Consider the following 22993-nt stretch of genomic DNA (forward strand, 5'->3'; position numbering starts at 1 on the left):
TGATCCTCAGCCATTACTGTGATTGTGCTGCCACTCAGATTGGGTTGTAGATGAAGAATTAAAATGCCAAATGACCAGTGGAGCCCAAGCTAAGCACTTGGCAATTATTGTGCACCTTGCAAGTTCTAACATCTCTTCTTTGGCTCTGAAAACCAGTCAGTGGGGATCATGACCTGAAGGGGACCATGGTTCATACGTCCTACTTGTAAACTTCTCTGAGGTACTGAATTTGCCTCTGTGGGAAACATGCTGCTGGACTAGATGTAGCTTCAGTCTTATCTAGCACAGCAGGAAGGTGTCCAGAAAACAGTGAGCTTAAATCTTTACCACTTGCTTTGCCTCTGCCTTAACAGCTGAATCAGTTAGAAACAAAAGGTGCCTGGGAGGAATAAAGCAGGTAAAGAACAAGTTTAAATGCAGTTCATTGATTCCCAATGCAGGTACAGATGAGTTAAATGAACAAGTCTATTCTGCAAGGCAATATATTTCAAAATATGAAAACATTCATGCTGATTTCTTTTTAAAAAAACATTATGGTATTTTGCTGTATTTGTTTTAGAAGTGTGTGACTGGGAATTGGTTAGGCGTGCAGCCAACCCATATAAATCTACCTGGCTTTACATTTGGTTAGAGAGCAAGAACTTACATTAATATTTACTAATGATGGACTGCACCAAAGATTAATCCAAGTCACAGATGATAACTACACTGAACATTGAGAAAGCATTGCAAAAAGTAGTATACCATTTTAGGTATTATGCTAAAATGACTACCAATACAATTTATTATGGATCAGCAAATATTAAGTACATCTGCATAGAAGCAGAACTCTGAAGCTGGATACTTTGATTTGATTTTTCCAGTGGCACCTAGGTATTATAATAGCACTGCTGTCCTTATGACCAAAAAGGTCTATAACTCATGCACAAACTTCCTATTTGCATTTTCTCTACAACAGTCTCCAGCAAATTAATAAACAGGTCCATCAATTCACTCACACAATTGCTTATGCACAAGGATCAGTGAGAAACTAGTGCAATGGACAACACATATGGTTAAATTTGGGGGAGGTGAGAGCACACAGGTGAATAGTAGTAATTCAAATAATCACAACAGCCTCCTTAACCATATAGCGTAAGGCTCAAGTTGCTGGGCTGTGGCTCTCCATTTAGGATTCCGAGTTTGCTGTATCATTGCCTCTTAGCTGCCTTGAGAAACTTTTAATTGAAACAGATATGAAGTACAAAACAAACATGCTGCCATAAGTGTTGGTCACAGAGCCTTTTCCAGGGCCGCAACTAGGGTCTTTGTCACCCGGGGCAAACATGGATTCCGCACCCATTTTGGCGCCCCCCCCAGCACTCATTTTGGCACCCTGCCAGCGCAAATTTTGGCGCTCCACCAGCGGGCACCCGAGGCACATGCCCCGGTTGCCCCCCCCTAGTTGCCGCCCTGGCCTTTTCACTCTCTACACATTGTGCATGGAGATCTTTTCCATCATCTGACCCACAAGGAAGTCGGCAAGCTGAGAAGGGAAGACTTGAAGAAGCTTTCTTACCTGTTTCTTCCAGAATCCCTGAACCCTTTTGCAAATGGATTTCGGTCAATTTTCAATCTGGTAATCTGGGGAACAGAATACAAATTGATTTAGATTCCACTGTAAATATCTTATTCAACATTATAAACTTTTATCATCCCATAACTTTTCTTCCTTGCTGCACTGGCTGTGAGACAGTTAATTTTGGAGACACTTGTCTCCAAGCTATCTGATTTTATGGAAGTCCACTTGCCGCTAACTTTCTTCTTTTGCTATTGCCTTTTTGATGAAATCTAGCATCAGCTTCTGGGGCAGGGACTTTGAATAGTGCTATGTATACAGTAATGACACTGCTATATGAATAACAAATGCAGTTTCAGATGGAATGTTAAAATAAATTCCATCTCCCAAATGAGCATTTGTGATTTTGCACTTGTTGAAAGCTGAAAAATTTACAAGTCATCCATGTATTTAATCTGGAGCACAGTCACATCGTGAAGAAAGGTATAAACTCTCCAATGCAGATGATTTGTTAATACATGTACACAGATGTTTTCCAAGTGAATCAAAAGTGCAGGAGGCAAAGGTCATTATGTCTGAGTGTGACAGACAGCAGGGCTAACCCACATGGCCCCATAACCTCTCTTATGTTCCTTTAACTCATGGAATCCGGGGTGGGGGTAGGGTGGGGGGAGGAGATGATCAATCCAGAATGTTACTAACATGATATGAAATACATCATTCCATTCTGAATGGTATGAAAATATATTCATTCCATTCTGAGACATTTTTATTATTAACCAAACATGCAAGAGTGTATTCAGACTGCTTTCTTGGCTTCTCAAAGTTAAACATGTTTTCTAAGGTTGTGAAAGTAAATTAAAAACATATTGTCTCTGCTGACAACTAATGCTTCAGAACATAACCAATGGGTTTTCAAAGCTATGCTCTCAGTACAAGAGAGTCATTCAGTAGGGCAATCAGATCAGACCATAGGAATCCTTTGTAGTTCTCAACCCTGCAATCTCTTATCCAACACAGAGGCTGCAAAATCCATTAAAGTCATAAAGTTGTAAAAATATTCTTCTTTATAATCTGCAAAACCCATTCAGTATTTATGAGAGAGAGAGAGAGAGATGATAGACAGATAAATATAGATAGAAAAATAGATAGATATTCACATTTAGATGGTTTCTGCTGGACTTCTGCTAAAGAGATGAATTTCCATATTTACAGGTGATCTTGTCACTATCCGTGTTGCACTTTTCCTGTTCTTGATTTATAACAAATTTTGTTCCTCTGAGGAATGCAGCCTACTGCCGATTACACTGTATTTTTCCCACCTGACTTTTTCTTTCAAGCTGCCATTCCCTCTTGCTCTACTAAATTGTAACTAAGATGACCAGTCTACTGATGTATTGTAATGGAACTTACTATTTTTCCTCCTATAGTTAAGATAAATTTGTTTACATATTTGCTCGTCCATGAATCAATATGTATATAGATCTAGTTACCAATTTCATTTGTAGGTTCATGGAAGATGGCATCAAGAGTCAAATGCTCAGATTTAATTGATATTGTTTAATATCATCTGATACTAAACCATATAAGCCAAAGTGAAATGGAGTTGCAAGCACAGAGGTTGCCAGAAATTCAAAAACTAAGCAAGAGACACCCTAAACACACCCAGCACAGCCAGATTCTAGGGTTAAAAGAGCTCTCCCCTGATGAAGTGCCTTTGTACATCATGCTCTACCAGAGCAACACTTAGGTTAAATTACAGTATATAATATTTCAGCAGGGAAACTTGTCCTAAGTAAACTTAACCTTCCAGAAAGTCATCAACCTTTTCCTTACAAATGCTTTGTTTCATATGTGGAAGAAATATCCCTGCGCTAGCAATCTGGAGGTCTTAAAATATCATGCTCCCTACATGTTTCAGCTATTCCACAGTGAGATCTGAATTATAAAAAAGATTTATGCCACCTAAAGTCACAGTTTTGTCCTCTGAAACTATATCCTGTTGAACTACACGTAATACTACCTGATTTGGCTTCTATTAACTTTCTTTACATTGTACATCATCAAAAATACAAATTCTACTATGGTTTTACACAAAAAAAGAGAAATACGTTAAAGTTCACCGCTGGATTTTATGTTTCCCAAAACATAAATTGGGAAATCAGTTATGTGCCCTTCTTTATTTGGGTAGCCCTGAGTTCAGCCTCCCAGGAACTTTTATAGCTGACACAAATATGCCAATTTGTATGTCTGCAATCTGTTTCCACATTCCAACTATAAGTAGACATAACACAGACGTGGCTCGAAGATCAGACACTTATCTTCTTCTCACCATTCTCTGTTCTGCCTGATTATGAGTTCTTAGAAGTTTGCACACTATTTTGCGACCTAGAGTTACTTTGATATGCAACTGCAGATTCTACAAATGTGAAGAATCTACAGTTAGTTTGGTCCCCATTCCCTTTTGTTTCTTTATAATCTAATCCTAAATAAACCTTTACATTTGAACATTCTGTTTTGAACTCAAGTAGTAAACTCAGAATGCAGTAGCACACTCCCATGAAGCTAGTCAACCACCCAAGCTGTAAGACTAGGATGAGGAAATGCCTTTCTCCAATCCTAGCTAGGATGGTCTTGTCTGTTCCACAAGTATCTTTGATCCCTGTAGGAATGTGATCTGTCAACTAGATATACGGTAGAAGAGAGGAAGCTGGGTCGGAACAGGTCAAAGTTAGTACAGATCTACTTTTTTATTTTTCGTAAAAAGATGAGCATATTTTTGAGAAAGACACCTGTTCATGAATACTATGCATTTTCTAGCTCATTGTTAAACAGCTTAAATAAAAGGGGTGACAAGGGGCACACCTTTTGGCTGTAAAGTAAGGATCCAAACTAATGCTGAGACAGGAGAAGGCTTGCAGAGTTCCTTTTTCATTACCTGCTGATTTTGATAAGCGGTGACTGTGGTGAAGACTGTCTCTGGGAAATGGAAGGTTTTCACCCCATCACCTGTGGGGACTGGCTTTGTGGGAGACAGGTCAGTGCTGAAGTCTTTGCAAATAACATGGATACGTGGCTGGTACTTATGCATTGAGTGCAAGATTATCTTTAAAAAAACAAACAAGAAAAAAGAGAATCATTTGAATGCATTAGTTTCAAAATAAGATTGGAACTGGGATTTGGAGTTGGATAACTAAGAATGACACCTCAAATTATAGATTATTGATCTATCTTGATACTCATAGGGTATCGCCTATGAAGCATCTTCCTTGGAGAGCAAAAGTTGGAGCCCCACTTTTTGAAAAGCTTGGGAAGTTTTTGAAGAAGAAGGGATGGGATGACCTGACTCTCAGCATCAGGCTGCTACCTAATTTGGGCTGACAATATCAGCACCTTCATGATACAGAGACTGTTTTGATGAGGAGAATCTCTATAGAGGAGGTTTATTTGAGGGACCACTATCCCCAGTTACATCTACCCATCCTATCAGGTCTGGCATAAAAGTAATATTACAGATCCTGTCTGCTAAGGAGTTCCATCTGATGGGACCCAGGAGGAGAGCCTTCTCTGCCGTGGCACCCACCCTGTGGAACATCATCCCTACCAAGGGAGATTGGCCCCAACCCTACTGATTTTCCAGAAATCCCTTAAAACTTGGTTTTGTCAGCAAGCTTGGGGATCCCATGGAAATAGGAAGCCATGAAATGGCTATATTGCACGTAATGCCTTGAATCTACTCTCCATGGTTGTTTGTATGTTTTTAATCTGAATGGATTTTAAGGTTTTCAATTGAGTAGTAGTAGTAGTTGTTGTTTTTATTGTATGCCACCCGGAGTCACATTCATGAAATGGCTGGCTATATAAATTTGATAAATAAATAAATAAATACTTTTTTGGGTCATGTGTCCCTTCAAGTCAGAGGACTCCTGGTGACTCTCTGGAGAAGTCTCTGCAGTTTTAATGGCAAAATTTTGGGAGTGGTTTGCCATTGCCTGCTTCCTAGGGCTTAGAGGGTGTGACTGACCCAAGGTCATCCAGCTGGTTTTGTGCCTAAGGCAGAACCAGAACACACAGTCTCCTGGTTTCTAGCTTGGTGCCTTAATTACTACACCAAACTGGCTGTCTACATACATACATACATACATACATACATACATACATACATAATTGTATAACAGAGACCAGCAGAGGGGAATTGGCAAAGCTTAGGAGAGGTAAGAAAACTGCCCTAATGTTGTGGACAGATGCTGTTGGAGAACTTAGAAGGGTGAAGCAGGCAATACTGAGAGCTAGAAAGGGCAAAGCTACGTGAACATCTACTGAAAACTGAATGCACATTTTTTTTTTACTTACATGGCCTTGATCGTCTAGCTCATTGTTGGTCAGCTTGAGTTTATCAAAACTGACAACTTGCCGCATCCAGGTGTCTCCAGATGCCAGTGAGTCAGGGTGAATATAAACCTTTGGAGGCACAGGGGAGTCGGCATTTCCCGCTACCATCCACTTGGAGCTGTGATACACATACCTAGGAAAGGCAAAGATGGGAGAGAGGAAGCTGCATTACTTAGAGCAAATCCCCCTTTCTTTCTCTTTTTCTTTTCTCCTTTTTTTTGTCACCCATCAAACAGCATTCAGGATCTCAGATTATTTGCACAGGAAGGAAATGATACCCTCTGTCTGTAATGAGATCCAGATGATACCTGGGAATACTTCCTCACATCTGTATCTCTATTAATCCTCTTTTCCAATTACTGTCCCCTAGAAAACTTTGCACAAGGGGGCAGACTAATTGGTTAACCCTACTAATACCAGATGAAAGTCTTTAGACACACTAGGGAATATTTCATTATTTGCAGACAATTCTTCTATTGTCCTCTGCAATCCAGGTGCTTTGTGTTTCTCAGTTTAGATTCTGGAAAGCCATGATTTCTTCTCTAAACATTCTCTAGACTTTTGAATAATAACCTTTGCTGCTGTATTTCTTGTGCTTATTGAATTTAGCCCAACATCCATATCACTTCATGCCCAAACTACCAAGTTAGAAAAGCTGTAAACATAAGCTATGACTCTGGCAAGGGAGACATGTGAATGAAAGACAGATGGACTGCGACAAAGGAACAGACTCTAACAGTCTGAATCAGACTACTTAAGTATACCCTAAGATCCATTAAGGGTTCCAGAGCCACAACTAGGAAGGAACAAATCCTTGTTTATTCTAGGAGATTTTTTTTTTAGTAGATGATTTCCTAATCGCAAAAACAAAACAAAACAAAACTTTTCCCATGGTGGCCAGGTACATGGACACCAGATGTTTACTTATTTTTAGAAACCAGGCTCCAATGAAAATTACTTCCCAAGTGCTACTGACATTACATTCATTTTGTTGTTGCTAGGAAATGTGGTAGATTTGTATTTTGCTTTATCTTCTACTCAACCAGCTTTTAATCTGAGATTATATTTTCATTTCATTCTTCAGATGATATCTTCTGTGGCACTTTTTGCACCAGACAAGAAAGATGAGCAGGTAAGATACAGCTTGAGAGCCCAAACCAATTCAGTTTGTAGATTGATCAAAAACTGGATCCTTCCTGGTCATGGGAAAGTATGTGTCATGATCACCGTTGCGATGCTTGTGACATCGCAACGGCTCGCATGACAATACAGGGAAATGGGTCCCTGGCGGATTAAGGCAAAAGGCAACCATGAAACAAAAAGAAAGCAACAGGTGCTGGAAACTAAGTAACAACCGAGGCTGGCGGCGTGGAAGGCAGTGATACAAAGTTGCCAACAAGCAATTGACTAACAACAAGAGAGGCACGCCCGAGCTGTCAAAGGATTAAGAGCCTGATCGCCCGGCAATGAATCATTATCGTTCAGGAAGGCGATCGAGGCGACGCCCGGGGCGCAGCGGGGCTGAACAACCTCTCACCTGACAGGGACGAAACCAATGGGACTCGTGGGACGCACCTGGAATAAGGTGGGGTGGAGCGCTGACCGGCGCGGGCTATTTAAATCCTGTTCCGGCGCGCTCCCCTCACTCTCAGCTTTTTAAAGGCATGCACTCTGTTCCTCAATAAAGCCAGAACCTAAGCCCACGCTAGCGTCTGTGTCTTTACTGGATCGCAGGCAGAGCCTGACAGTATGCCATGATTTGGCATGTGTGTCTGAATTGTTTCCCCATTCTTTCTCCAAGTTTCGTCCAACAATTGGGCTCAGCATTGCTGTGCTTGGATTCCTACTCCTGTTTGGAAGAAGGCTATTCAATATATGTTTTTCAATCACATTTTGGAAAATCTTCTCATGCTTGTTCTAACTTCTAAGCATTTCTCAGCTAAGCTAGCCTTTACCTGTATCTCTTGTTATCCACAGGTACAATGTCCATGGCTATGTAATACTGCTGGTGAGGGTCCAATCCTGTAATCTTCACTCTCATTGCAGGAAACATTCTCCTACAAAAAAGAGGAAGGAATGAGGGAAGAAATATGATTCAATAAGAGCTGTCTTTGCTGGGATAGAAATGTCACAGAATTAAGAAGTCATGGAATATAAGAAGCCACCATAGAGTTAGTTCATTGCTGCATCTAGTCCATTATTTTGTACTACAGTTGTGGAACTACCCAAGTCTTGGGTCAGGATCAAGGCTTTGGTATAGGGACAGAAGTATACATAAAGTATACTGTATTGTCCTCTCTGCTAAGATTTTCATGTGTTTTTCCTGAACATCTTCGACAAATCTAGCCAGCGATTGCCACAGAACAATTCAATGTATTTATTCATACAGTATATTTAAGGTATTACATATTAATTGACACACTGGGTTTTTTCTTTATTCTGCCTTTCCTTTTTAACTACATTCATTTTTTTCTCATGAAGCCCACTGTTGATGGCCTAGTTGTGCCATCCAAAATTCAATGCAGCCTCAGCCAAAAATGCTTGCTTGCCCACCCGACAAGACTTGACAATTCAATATGGAACCCACTTGATGCCTAAGACATGGTCCCACTTTGATATTTGTACATCTTGAGAAATTTGAGGACAGAATTATCAACCTGATAATCAATCACTAATTAACTCACTTTATTGTTATTTAAATATACATGAAAATTAAATTAAAACATAGTTGCCCACATTGTCATTGCCCAACCTACTGTTGGAAGTATGGGTCTGGATATTTTATCCCATGTAAAACTATGTGTGGCTCTCAACCTGAAAAAAACCAGAAATGCTGCAATACAGCAATTGCTTGCACTAAAGGACCAATGTGCTGTTTTTAAGGCATTGTCCCACTCTTTCCTCTTTCACAAATGTGTTAATGTTTTCTACTACAGATTAAGGTTACTATGGTAACTAATCATTTTGGCCGGCTGCAGAGGTTGAATTCAACTGTCCCCTTTTCAGATGTTGATCTTTGCACCTGGGGGGAAAAACTTGCCTGGACTTGTTTTAGTTTCCCTTCTGAGTAGGCATGTAGAGAGTTTTTAGCAGCTCTCACTAAGAGCCTGCAGGAATGCAGAAGCCTTTAAATATGTTTTGCTTTCTGTTAATAAAAATTATTTTTATAGAAATGCCTGGTGTGTGTGACTTTTCTGATCTCTCCTGGGCCAAAGGCTTTCCCAGCAATCTGCCAACAGGTTATGGGCCCAGTAAACAGCCCAGTAAGCCCAGTAAAACCCAGAGAGAATAGAGAGATCAGCTCCACACCTCATGCACAATTTAAAGGCAGGTAGCAAAGACCTGTGAAGATTTTCTTTGGAGCCACCTGGAGATTTTCCAGCAACTGCCGGTCTACAGGACAAAGAAGCCAGCTGAGGTGACTTGCAAAAGAAGGAAGAAGCCATGGCTGCCTCCAAGCCCTCAGCAATGCCTCTGGAGCGCCTATCAGAGACCAACTATTTGAATTGGGCCCTGAAGATGGAGATGTATCTTCGCAGAGAGAATCTTTGGCTGCCAATTGGTGAGCAAACCCCCCAAAGTCCCAGTACTGAATGGCTGAGACAGGATGAGCGGGCTAGAGCCACCATTATCCTGGGAGTTGAGGACAATCAGCTAGTCCACGTGTGAGGCTTGCAATCTGCAAAGCAACTTTGGGACGCTTTGAGAGACTTATATGTAAAGGCAACAGCAGGGAGTAAAGTTACCCTGACAAAAAAGCTGTACAAAGCCTACCTTGCAGAAGGAGATAGCCTTCCTGAGCACCTGCATTATATTCAGCAGCTGTTTGTTGAGTTGCAGGAGAGAGGAATGGAATGTACACCTCTCACAAAATCCTATATCCTCCTGTCCTCACTGAATGAAACATGGGACACACTGATTTGTACCCTGGAGGCTATGCCTGAAGCAAACCTCACCCCATCCAGCTTTTTTCTGGAAAGCTGCAGTACCAGAAAACAAGGGAAAGGAAGGGAAAGGAAGCTGAGGCCACAGCACTAGCCAGCCAGCGATGCTTCACTTGTGGTTCAGCTGGACATTTGCAGAAAGACTGTGCCTTGAGACCCAAGAGTAGAAAGACAGAGAAGAAGAACAGAAGGGCAACACAGAAGAAGGCTCTTCAGACAAGCCAAATTGCACAGGTTGCTGAGAAGGGTAATGCTGATATATGGGTGTTAGATTCTGGGGCCAATTGTCATTTGTACAATTGTAAAAGCTCTTTTGTGTCACTGTCTAAAACTGAAAGACAAAGTGTATCTTTGGCTGATGGGTCTGTGACCAAAATTATGGGACAAGGTGACTTGTATTTATCCTGCTTGGGAGAACCTGTAAAAGGTGTGTTGTATGTGCCAAATTTACAATCAAACCTTTTATCTGTGGCACAATTGGCTGCAAGAGGGTATGTCATAACATTTAAGAAAAATGGTTGTGAGATATGTAAAAATGGACAATTGTGTGCTACTGGTATATTAAAAGACTCCTTGTACACTGTGCAAAATGCAAGGAAGCCAAGCTGCAAGGCTGCAGTTGGCAACATGCCATATCATGACCAATGTGTACACCTGATGCACAGGAGATTTGGTCCTGCTAATTTCAAGTATATAGCACAAATGCCACAGCTGTGTGCTGACCTAAAGATAAAACCCTGTGACAAATACTTAGATTGTGTAGTTTGCAAAGAATGCAAAACACTAAAAGCTCCTGTGAGTAAGCACAGTGACAGAGTTACAACTAGACCTTTGGAAATTGTACACTCTGACATTATTGGTCCTTTTGCTCCAAGTCTTGGACAAGCAAGGTATGCAATGACCATCATTGATGATTTCTCAAGATACACATTTACCTACATCTTAAAACACAAAGATAAGCCATTTGAGAAATTTAAACATTTTGTGACATGGGCAAATGGAAAATTCCCTAGGCCCGTATCTGCACTCCAATGTGACAGAGGAAGAGAGTACCTTTCTCACAAATTCAGAAGGTTCCTAGTGGAAAAGGGGATAGAACAAATTCTTTCTAACCCTTACACCCCTCAGCAAAATGGTGTTGCTGAAAGAAAGGGCAGAACCTTGCAAAATGCAATGGAATGCATGCTAAAAGATTCACATTTATCGTTTAAGGATTGGGGAGAGGCAATATCTACTGCCTGTTATGTACAAAACAGATTGTATAACTCTGTGATTCAGGACACTCCATTGGATTTGTTTTATGGTGTGAAACCAAAGGTAAACCATCTTAGAGTGTTTGGTAGCACTGCTGGGATTCATATTCCAAAACAACAGAGAAGGAAAGGAGGCCCCACAACAAAGAAAGCCATCTTTGTTGGCTATGAACAAAGCCAGAGGAACTACAGGTTCATAGTGGGAGAGAAATTAATAATTAGCAAAAGCGCTTCTTTTGCTGAACAAAACTGGGGGAGATTAAACTCCAGCTCTCCAGTTGATCTGACCACCACAAGAGAACACCAAGGACTTGCTGATGGTGATCTTTTGCCTGATGAGGACATTAAACCAGAAGAGCAAACTGAAGATCTGTGTGATGAGACAGATGCTTCTCAGGAAAGTGATAGGAGTCAAAATTTCAGCCCTGTATTACCTCGCAGATCTCAGAGGAGTAATAAAGGCGTTCCTCCATCACATTTTCAGGCTGAAACACTAAAGGCTTTTCACATATTCACAGAACCTGAGTCTTTACCACCTGAGATTGCACAAAATTGGCATTCTGCCATGCAACAGGAGTTAGCTTCCTTGAAAGAAAATAAAACATGGAAACTGGTAAATCTACCTCCCAATGAACACTGTCTAGGTTGTAGATGGGTTTTCAAACTAAAAAGGGATGCTGATGGAAAAATCCCAAAATATAAAGCATGGTTAGTTGCAAAAGGGTTCACTCAAAGGAAAGATTTAGACTTTGACAAGACTTTTGCACCAGTTACTAAAGGTGAATCAATTAGATTACTGTTAGAAATTGCTGCACTCAAAGGAATGTCAGTTCACCACTATGACATTCAAACTGCATTCCTCTATGGTGATTTAGACCACAAATTATACATGCAGCAACCCCCTGGCTATGAAAAAGGGGAGAATCTAGTCTGTGAACTGCAGAAGTCAATCTATGGGTTAAAACAAGCTGCTAGATCCTAGAACCAAAAATTAGATGAAAAACTGCAGAATTTTGGTTTTGAAAAAGGAAAAGCAGATCCATGTGTATATATGAAGAAAGACAAACAAGGCTGTATGTATCTGTGCATTTATGTTGATGATTTGCTGCTGTTCACACCAACAGAAAGACAAAGGCTGAATTTTGAAGCCTGCATGAAAAGCCATTTCACATTAAAAAGTCTTGGAATTATAACAACCTAGGTTTAGAAATACACAGGAAGAAGGATGGTAGCTTTCTGTTAAACCAAAGGGGAGATAATGTTAAAATAATGTGAATGGAAAGACAGAGTTGTCAAATAAAATTGGTTTGCATCTTATTCTGTAGTATAAAAAGGGGAGTGTTAATGTTTTCTACTACAGATTAAGGTTACTATGGTAACTAATCATTTTGGCCGGCTGCAGAGGTTGAATTCAACTGTCCCCTTTTCAGATGTTGATTTTTGCACCTGGGGGGAAAAACTTGCCTGGACTTGTTTTAGTTTCTGTTTCCCTTCTGAGTAGGCATGTAGAGAATTTTTAGCAGCTCTCACTAAGAGCCTGCAGGAATGCAGAAGCCTTTAAATATGTTTTGCTTTCTGTAAATAAAAATTATTTTTATAGAAATGCCTGGTGTGTGTGACTTTTCTGATCTCTCCTGGGCCAAAGGCTTTCCCAGCAATCTGCCAACAAAATGTTCTGTTTGACTGATAAGCAAATATGTGCCTTGTTTTATCAGAAAGATGCAGTTGTTCTGTTTTCTAGCTAAAAAACATTGGTCTCTGAGGTCAGTATCCATCAAACAGACTGTCACTAATTGCCTTAATTACTGGGTTTCTACAATTATCTTAAATCCCTTGTCAACTTCATAGGTTGTTCTCTTACAGTGAAAGAAAGGGGGAAAAAAGAGAGATGCAATAATTTCCACTCAGCATAACAATTCTCCTTGTTAAAACCTCACTCTTCCAGATCTCAGTTCAGTGGATGTCAGATGCAACACCCAAAATGTTACTTCAGAGTTCACCTCGAAACAACAGAAAAGGTTTCTGATGCAGTGCTGCCAACTGATGTAATGTACATCATTTGTATCATCTTTGTAATTACATAATGTTTACATCATGTGCATTGATTAATCATTTGCAAAGATGAGACTTTACAGAAATGATGTAAAAACATAATGCATAATGTTACAATTAACACAAACGATGTCAATTCAGATTTAATAGACATTTCCATTTAACAGACAATCCCTCATCCCCAAAGGTTCCATGAAATCCAGGTTTTACTGGTGTAAGGAATTTGTACAGCAAAGTAAGTTATCAGTTAACATCTTCATGGGGAGATGGAAGCAGGAGAGCTGATGAGTAGACTGAGGCTTAGTTAATGTTACCTCATGGATTTAGAGCTGAAATGAGAGATTAGCTGCAGTCTTTCCTTCTTTATCATCTTAGTCTGCATTTTTCACAAAGAAGAGAAAAATCAGTGGCTATTAATCTTGACAGCTAGATGGAACTGCTCTTCTGCATTTTACTACTGAATAACAGGGGAATGAATGTAAAAAAGATGTTGCCTTTATGTCATACTTATCTGTATCTTCCAAAGGCCAACTATAGCCTGGAGCATTATGCTTGCTCAGCAAACCTTATGCTCTCTCTGTTTGGTCAGTGTCATTTTACATGACATAAGCAATTCCCTTTCCCCAAGGGATACCACATTGACAGCTATATGAAGAATAAGCCAAATTACACAAAAATGATGTGACTGTTCTCACAACCAAAAAACTAATAAACATATAAACAGTGTTAATTTCTAACACCCTTTTTGGTTTTGTGACTATTTCTCCTGTAGGATGTGAGAGAGAAATGAATGTATTTTCAAGCACTGTGGTTTGACAGGCTCCATCCAATTTTAGTTTTAATCCTGGGGTCTGCCTTCTCCCCTACATATGTCTCCTCTATCTTAGCCCACTGGCAACCTTAGTCAGTTGATCCCACTGCCTTTTTTAGTATTTTATTTAAATGTCTTCATCCTAGAAACTCTGAGGTCATCTTTTACTCAGTCGATTTGATTCATTACTGACAACCCTGTGGGTAAAGAACAATTATGTACAAGTGCCCTTAATAGTTTCATTTGACGTGAAACAAAAATATCACTGTGATATGTGATATGTGAAATACGTGAAATGGGTAAGTAAACCGTGTCATGCTGAGTTTACCTTTATTTCAGTGCATAACTTGACACTGAGCACATTGAACAGAATTAAAATTAAGTATTTTTATTTTTAAAAGTCCCAAACATGATCTCCCCTCACTCTCACAACTTCTGATACTGAGATTCAGTTATCTGGAATAGAACACTTATCCTCAGGGCACCTGAGCCTGCTAGATGAAAAAGTAATGAGCAGTTACAACAGTTGTAGAGTTCACAGGATGAAAACCCTGTTCTGAATTAACTAACATCAACAAGGATCTTTACATATGATAAACTGGGAACAAATAATTTTGAACTACTAAAAGAAAGTCTGATTAAACAAGTGCCCCAACAGGTACTCTTAAAAGCTGATGATGTCCTTTTCCTTCTTCCCTTTGCACTCTGGAATCAGGCTAAAATTATCCCTTTGCAAAGAATAATATTTACTATTAAAAGCTATGTCCAAACAGTCTCACTATGTTATTTGGGGAAGATTTAACAGGTTAATCTTCCTATATAAATATCTCCAATGAACTACAAACCACCACCCAGAAGACCTCCAGTAGCTCCCAAACTACCTGTTGAGGGCATCTAACTTAAACAAATCTAATTGATGATTTGTTTATATTGAGAGGAGAATTTCCAGAGGGGAAATATGGCTATCCTAAAATTTCCTTTTTCCCAGCTGAGTACCAAGGAGAATTTGGCACAGGATTATTTTTTAAATGAATATACCGTAAGGTTGGCCACAGGGAAAATAAGCCTACTGTATATTAGAACATCACCTTTATTGCTCACAAATAGAGTGTAAGTTTTCACGTTTCCTAAAGTACTTCATCAGGTCTTCTTTTCCTTTTTTACCACCTTGCCTAAAGGAGAAGTTTGGAACAATGGGCAGAAGGAAGAGAAGTTTGGAAGCGTTCAGCTTTGTGACTTTGAATCTGCTATAGTAATAGTCTGTTCATATTCTAATACAGCTGATCACAATGGTTGTTTTACTGGGCTTAAACTGAAATTGGTTTAGAAACACAAACAGAAAGGCCCTTTTCTGACCAGTTCAGAATGGCATGTAAGAAATTTATGATCTCTTGCTCCACCTAGCAGTTGCTTCTTCCATTTCACTCCTTTCTAGTTGGGGCTTTATAGTGTAAGGTTTTGGTTGGTAATTGCCTCTTCCTTTATTTTTAAGGATCACTCACAAAAGCATTCGAAAACCTGCCTGTTTCCATGAAGGGACTTCTAAAACTCCACATCAAGAAAAAGGATTTGTATGCTTGAGAATGATTTCAGAACTGAAAGTCTGAATGCAACCTTTCAGGATAAAGAAATAATTCCAGATTAACTTGGGAACATTTATTTATGGAACTTCTACACTGCTTCAGTCACATTAGACTCTAAGCAATGTACAATAATATTTATAACAATAAATATACAAACATATAATATAAAACAAAAAAATGTAATAGATGGTACCACATCTTAGGCAGGCAGGCAGGCAGGCTGGCAGGCATCTATTCCATTCCATTCCATTCCATTCCTCAAAGGCTTTTAGAACGTCTAAGGCTTTAATAAACTTCCAGAAGATCATGAGGGAAGGGGCTACTTTTGCCTCTGGGGGAGAGGTCCTTCAGAGAATTCCCACCTCCACACCCCGTCCCACTAAATCTCTTGATAGGAGGGGATCTTCAACTGACAATCTCTATTTGCATGAATTGGGTGGACAGATCCTATCCAGAGCTGTTAGTGCTGAAAGTACCCAAGCCATATAGGGCTTTAGAGGTAATAACCAGCACCTTGAGTTGTGCCTGGTAGCAAGTGCAGCTCCTGCAATATTGTGTAATATCAGCAATAATGGGTCTAGCTTGTTATGAAATAATTAGAAGATGCATTCTGCACAAACTGAATGTTTCAGGTGGTCTTCAAGACTACCCCATGTGAAGCAAATTACAGTAATACAGCTGGGAGGTTAAAAGGGCATGAGTGACAGTACTTGGCACCTCGCATTCCAGGAAAGGCCTCAAGGAAGTTTGTTCCATTAGGAATCATTCATGAGATGACCTGAGAGGTTTCAGTTCCATACCTGGGTCTGAATTCAGACTGCCAGGAATAATTTCCAGCCCAGTGGCTTTTTAAACCTGCCCAGTCAGATGAGTAGAGGAAGTTGCACTTTACAACTCAAGCCTTCCTAACTGAAGAAAGCAAGCTGGAGAGCAGCGTCAAAGGAATCTCAAGTTTCAGATTCAGATGAGAATTCAGACACAACCAAGACTACTTCAGTGACATGCAAGTTGCAATGCACGTATCAGTCATATTTGATCCATGGGACCAAATCCTTCAGGAAATTATTTTTTATAAACACACAATATGAGCAGAAACTGTGCCAAGATAGTGGTTGTGCTCCATGTAAATAAATGGGAGAAAAGCAAGTTGGATTTTCCATCCCAAGCTCCAAAAATATCAAACTACCCTGAAGAAATACAGGGTAAGCTGATACATGCTTTCCTTATTCTAAAACTGTATGGTGCAATCAATAAGTTGTCACCTGGGCTGCTTCCTAGAAGACAGCATGCTGGAGATCGTATTTAAAAGCTGCAAACTAAGAGCTAATAATCCATTGGGATCTTAAGAGGAATAGTAGCAGCAGTGATCTGGGCATACACCTAACTATGCATAGTGCCTAGAAACCAAATCTAGTCAAATTTATTTTTTGTACTTAGTTTTTCTGTTATAAAGAGTAGGCTTTGCCAGCATGGTAATTTTGTACTGCAACAAGTCTGCTCTCAACTCTTTGCTGTGCAAGCAAAAATCTAACTTAATTTCTGTTTGTATTTTCCTTAGTGCCAAATATGACAACCTCAGATACGAAATGAAACAGAAGGTATATTTGAAGAACAGACCTCAAGCGACAGGAGTCAAGCCATGTAGACCCTTAAAGCATTTTGAAATAACCTGAGAAATGGAACACAACCTAGTAACCATCACACCACATGAGCATCTTATGACCTCAACCTAATTACAATGTTTTGAATTGATTGCCGTTCCAGATCTATCTTCAAGGACACCTCCATGTACAATTCATGGAATGAATCTAAACTAAAGGTTGTTCTAGCATGTGACTCCTGAACAACCACTGTGAAAAATGTATTTATAAGCAAGTCTAAACTGCAAAGCTGATTCTTCAAAGGTAGTGCAACCCCATCCAAAACAGGCTAAACCTCCTTCCCTTCCCATTTCCATTCATAGGAAAAGTATATTGCCATGAATACTTGCAGGACTATATCAATTCAGTTTGCATGAAATTGTGTAAGAGAAGCTAAATGTGAATATAATGGGACTTAATACAGCTTTCACTCAGCTCCTCTCTCGCTGCTGAAAGACCTCCCAAATTTGCCCACAAAGCAGCATTAGTTATGATTCCAATTATGTTGACAAAGCAACAAGTCCTGTGAATCTATCAAACATGCTGTGCTTTATAGTTGATCAAATGCCAAGGAGCACCATGAATGCTGAAAGCACCAGGTGCAAGGACCCAGCTGGCCCTGAGGCCTGGGATCACCACTGTCCAGAATCTCAAGAGATTACAAAGTATTGCTGCACAGAGGAGGGAGACACATGGAGCCAGCTGCAATCAGCTTAAAGGCTGGGAAAGCAGTGCAACATCCTGACCTAAATGAAGTCACAGGAGATTTGCTGTAGAAGTCGATTGGTTAAGGTTTTTAAGCTATGGCAAGAGGATCTTCATGCAGCCAATATGCTGCAGGGTAACAATATACAACTACTATATGCTGCACAGCTGTGTAAGTTTAGTACAAAATGCAAGTGGAATACACAGAGCACTTAAATATCACGTCTCTGAGTAGCTGCATGCCCCACATCAGAATCCTCAAAACAAACATGTAAAACTATTTGGCCTCATCCAGCCCCAGTTGTGCAAAACTAATCTAGTGCCACAGCTAGCAGTCCCATGTGGGCGTGATTTCCTTGCAACAAGCAGCAAACATACAATTAAGTAAAGGAGAAGTAAATTTCATTTGTGTGATGTACATTAAATTGCATACCAGCTTTTCTATCAGTTGTAATGATGCATTCTAACTGAAATACTAAAACAGCTGCCCAAATTTGAGGCATTTAATTGTATTTTTAATCCTACCATTTTTTTCAAGGAGCAAAGAATAGTGTATCGTCCTCCCACATCAACCCTGGAAAGTAGGTTAAATAGAGGTGAACATTTTTTCTTGAGATACTCTTGTTAAATTTCACTGTAAAGAGGCAAAGGTAAAGAAGTTGTCAAGCTGAGCCTGATTCCAGGTGATGCAGCATTGATTGATTCCATGCAACAGCATGATGGTGGTTTGCCATTTCAGGATATTGTGTGTGTGTGTGTTTTTTCAAATTCCTAGTTTCCTATTCCTATTTCTTTGTAGTGCAGTATAAATAGAGGGTTTTGTTAAATGTTTGCTGATTTCAATTGATGCTAAGTGCCATTTTAAAGAATTTTTTTAACTTAACAGTGAAATATGATTTATAAAATGAAAGTGGTTGATCCCTTAAATGTGGAAAATGTGGCTAGCCACTTCTGTTGTTTGTTTTCAGTAGCATATGTCATTAGGGGATATTTTGTGCAGTTTTTAAGCATATGACAAAAACAAGATTACTGACAGTTGCTGGTATCCCATTTAAAGACATCTTCAAAAGAGAAGACTGGATTTAATAATTTTCTGAAGTATTGACTGTCAAAACTTTTCCAAGCACATCTAATGTATTTGGAACTTGAGATTCCTACTCACTACCACAACGATTATCTCACAAGCCACAGAGACAATCTACAATTGATCTCACTAGTCAAATTCATGATAACCAAAAGGGGAAGAGAAATAAAATATTCTGGAGAGGAAGATTTCTATCACTGGGCACTGTTGTCGCTCGAGCAGACCGGCACTCTTCCTGGTTCTTTCTCTGTCCAAGGTGCTGATTGCTTAGAAAATAAACATTAATTGCAATTATAATGGGAGCTGGCTGGAACACACAACTTTATTTGAGAAGATCAGAGACTATTCTTGAAGAAACCAAAAATTTTTTTCTAACCTACTGTAAATTTATTATAATCTTGTTTATCACGAGGCATTCCAATTCTTAAAAGAAGCATCAGCAGTGGGATGTGGAATTTGTAAAGAGCTTCTACCCATCAGTACTGACACAATCAGCCCTTGGTACCTTATTCACACAAAATGACAAAAGAGGTGCAAAGGTCTATCTAAATCATGGAACCTGGACAGGCTACAATGAAACTTTCTGTCCTCTGACTGAGACACATTGTATGGTGCCTCATAGCCATTGACCCCCATAACTTCCATGAATTCATCCAGCCCTTTTTTAAAGCCAGCCAAGCTGGTAGCCAACCCCACATTGTGTGGTAGCAAATTCCAAAGTTGAATTACATATTGTATTTTAAAAATTCCTTTTGTCTGTCTGATTCTTCCAGGATTCAATTTCATTGGGTGGCTGTAGTATTTTGGGAAGGAGAAAATAGCTTCTCCTTGTCCACTTTATTCACAACTTGCATAATTTTGTATACCTCAATCATGTCCCCTCTCATTAGCCTCCTTTCTGGACTAAAAAGCCCCAAATGTTGCAATCTTTCCTCATAGGGAAGCTGCTCCAGCCCCTTGATCATCTTGTTGCCTCCTATGAACCTTCTCTACCTCCACTATATCCTTTTTGAGGTGCGGTGACCAGAACTGTGAACAATTTTCCAGATGCTGTCACACCATTGATTTATATAAGGGCATTATGATATTGACATCTCAATTTTCAATACTGTTTGTTATTATCCCTAACATACTGTTGGCCTTTTTTACAGTGGATGCACACCGCATTGACACCTTTAGTGAACTATCTACGATTACTAATTTTAGGGCCTGGATTTAAAATAGCCAGCTGTGTCAAGGAGCTGCTAACAGCAGAGCTTTCTCTGCCCAGAGCAGTTTATATTTTATCAATAGATTCATTTTTTATAGAGCTATAATGAATATTGATTCCTTTATCTGTTTGTCTTGCAGTTTCCTTTTTCAATTAAAAATGCAATTTATTTGTAAATGCTTGAAAGACTGCTTGGGAATAGAAAAGGGATTGCAGCTGACAATGAATCAGCACTAGGAACTGTTGGCTTATCTGCAAAATCCATAGTCCCATTTTCTCAATGGTCAATTCTGGAGTCAAATAACTCTGGAGTCAAATAAGTCTATCATGGAAGTTTGATGCATTTGTATATTGCTTATACAAACATGAAAACTCGCAGCATTCAATAATTCTTAATCATTGAGGGTGAGTAGGAATGTTGGGATTTGGGGGCTTATCATTATTATTATTCATTAGCACTCTTGTCTTCAGGAGACGCACTGGATAATTAATTGTCATCTCTTTCTTCTTTCTTCTTTCTTCTTTCTCCTTTCTTCTTCCATCTTTAGCAAGAACTTCCAGATATGGAAGGTTCCAGATGTTCAATTGGTTACTGGCATCCTCACAAATATTTATTAGAAATTCTTTGCAAGCGATTTTAAAAGCCTCGACATTGATAAAATGTTACTAAAAATGTTGAAATAATGACCACAATTTTGTGTGTGTGTGTCTGTATGTCTGTGCATCTATCTCTAACTCTATCTCTGTCTCTATCTCACAGTCATAGTGGGCATGGACTGATAGTTATTTTCATAGTGCTGCAGCTAGTATTAAGAACTGAAATACAGAAAGTTTACTGTGCACACAGACGTCAACTTCCTATCTTTACCTGCTTTGAAACTGCTGGGCAGTAGTCTCTCTGCACCACTAGCATGGGAAGATAGGACACCAAATGGTAATAAAGAGGAGTGTTCTGGTTCTTAGGAACTGAGATTATGGTAATGCATGACAATGCCAAAACGGCAGATTTCTGTTTCCTTAAGCCAGCTGTCAAGAAAAAGCAGATAGGATGCCTTACCTGCCTGCTTTGGTGATGATCATTTCTGTGCCAATATCATGGAATCGCTTCCAGAGGTCAGCACACTGCAGTTCCACTTGGATCTCCTCCATGGATGAAGCAGGCAATGGCTGAGAGAGTGAGCTGCTTGATGTGAGGTCCGACGGGGAACCAAACGAGCAGGATGTTCTCTCTGCCAGCACTTCGGTTTCGGATCCTGTGCTCTGCTCTGAATCTAAAAGAAGCAGAAGCAGAAAGCAGAGTCAAACAAACTTGCAATGTCTAAAGTTCCTCAAAGAAGGAAGAGATAAAATGAAACCAGTTGAAGGGATCTGGGGAATTAGAGGAATGGCATCTTTTTCATTACATGAGTGTTGTTGATGTTGTGTTGTGAGTTACAATCTGGCTTCTGGTTTTCTGTTTCCAACATGACATCTGGTTCTTTAATTAAGTTTTAAAGCTGCTGAATAAAACTGCCCACAGTTTAAAATATAAATAGTAACAAATTAATCTGGATACAGGAAAATACAGCCTGCAATTGTAGGCTGAGAGAAATGGGGGGGGGGGGGAATCATTCAACACTGAAGAAATAATGTTGCATTTAATTTTATGTTTTACCACATGTGCTGCTTATGCAGACATTTTTAGAGTAAGGTTTTTTTTTTCCAGATTTCTAACTTCTTTGTCCTAAAAAATAATAAAAGCTTTTTGTTTTGGTTTCAGGCAGATATATGTTATTTGTTCCTGTATTATCATTTTTGAGCAATTATCTTCCCTGAGAAAATAACCATGTTGGGTTATGGCTGTAGAATCCCTGTAGAGTTGAAGAAGGCAAACATATGGAAAAAATTACTGACAAAGTAATTGTTATTTCAAAGAACACCTAGACTTTTACAGGGTCTTCAGATATAAACATCTGGACCAAAATGAGAGAAAGCCAGAAAGCTGGAGCTGCATTAAAGACATTTCTCAGGCTCAAACATTTTTATAAAGAGCGCTGCACTCATTGGTTGTGAGGACCCAAGGGAAAGTTGCCTGCCTTGCGGAACTTGCCACTGGAGGTTCAGTTGGTTGGGATGCAGGCCACAGGGGTCCCTGTCACTACACTTTTGGTTGTAGAAATCCTTCCACCAAGGGGCCCAATTGAATCCTCTGTTATGATTCTCCAGAAAACCAGCAGCACATTTCTGTATTGGTGCCCCTATTACTCCATTACTCTGTAATATATCTTGTTGTCTATTTAATGCTGTCTTGATGTAACTGCTGAATGTTTCTGTTGGAATTATCTTTTCAATGAGTGGTAGCTACCTTACAGATTAGATTTTATTTATTTATTTATTTATTTATTGCCATCAATCAATCAATCAATAAAACGCCCTCAATATTCACTCAAGGATATTCCAGGGACTTGTCTATATATGTATTTTATTTTAATTTTGGGAAAACACTGAACCCTCAGCCTCTTTAATTGCAGAGATATAAGAGAAAATGTTTGGGCAGTATTCAAGTCCCCCCACTTCATCTAGTGATATGAACTGATGTCACACAAGATAATTCTCTGAGAATCTAATTATCAAATATGCTAATACATCAGGTCCAACATTGTAGCTTGAGTTTTAGTAACAAATGATGAAAAAGGTAGAATATTGAAGCAATCATCATAGCAAGAGTTGTTGGCAACAATATAACTGGCATGGAGAAGATAATGAATTGCCATTCATGGCT

The 22993-nt window shown here is 39.4% G+C and overlaps 1 protein-coding gene across 1 annotated transcript in view; it reads right to left on the reverse strand.

The window, feature by feature from the left end:
• The window catches only part of TBX15 (T-box transcription factor 15), a 73505-nt gene that overhangs the window by 18443 nt on the left and 32069 nt on the right, over nucleotides 1-22993 (reverse strand). The window contains exons 2-6 of the mRNA XM_063296668.1: nucleotides 21290-21503; nucleotides 7906-8007; nucleotides 5912-6083; nucleotides 4497-4664; nucleotides 1559-1623 (exon numbers count right to left, since the gene is read on the reverse strand). Coding sequence (XP_063152738.1) covers nucleotides 1559-1623; nucleotides 4497-4664; nucleotides 5912-6083; nucleotides 7906-8007; nucleotides 21290-21503 — 721 coding nt within the window. The remainder of the gene's footprint in view (nucleotides 1-1558; nucleotides 1624-4496; nucleotides 4665-5911; nucleotides 6084-7905; nucleotides 8008-21289; nucleotides 21504-22993) is intronic.

This window comes from Candoia aspera, chromosome 2, assembly GCF_035149785.1.
Source record: "Candoia aspera isolate rCanAsp1 chromosome 2, rCanAsp1.hap2, whole genome shotgun sequence".
NCBI lineage: Eukaryota > Metazoa > Chordata > Lepidosauria > Squamata > Boidae > Candoia > Candoia aspera.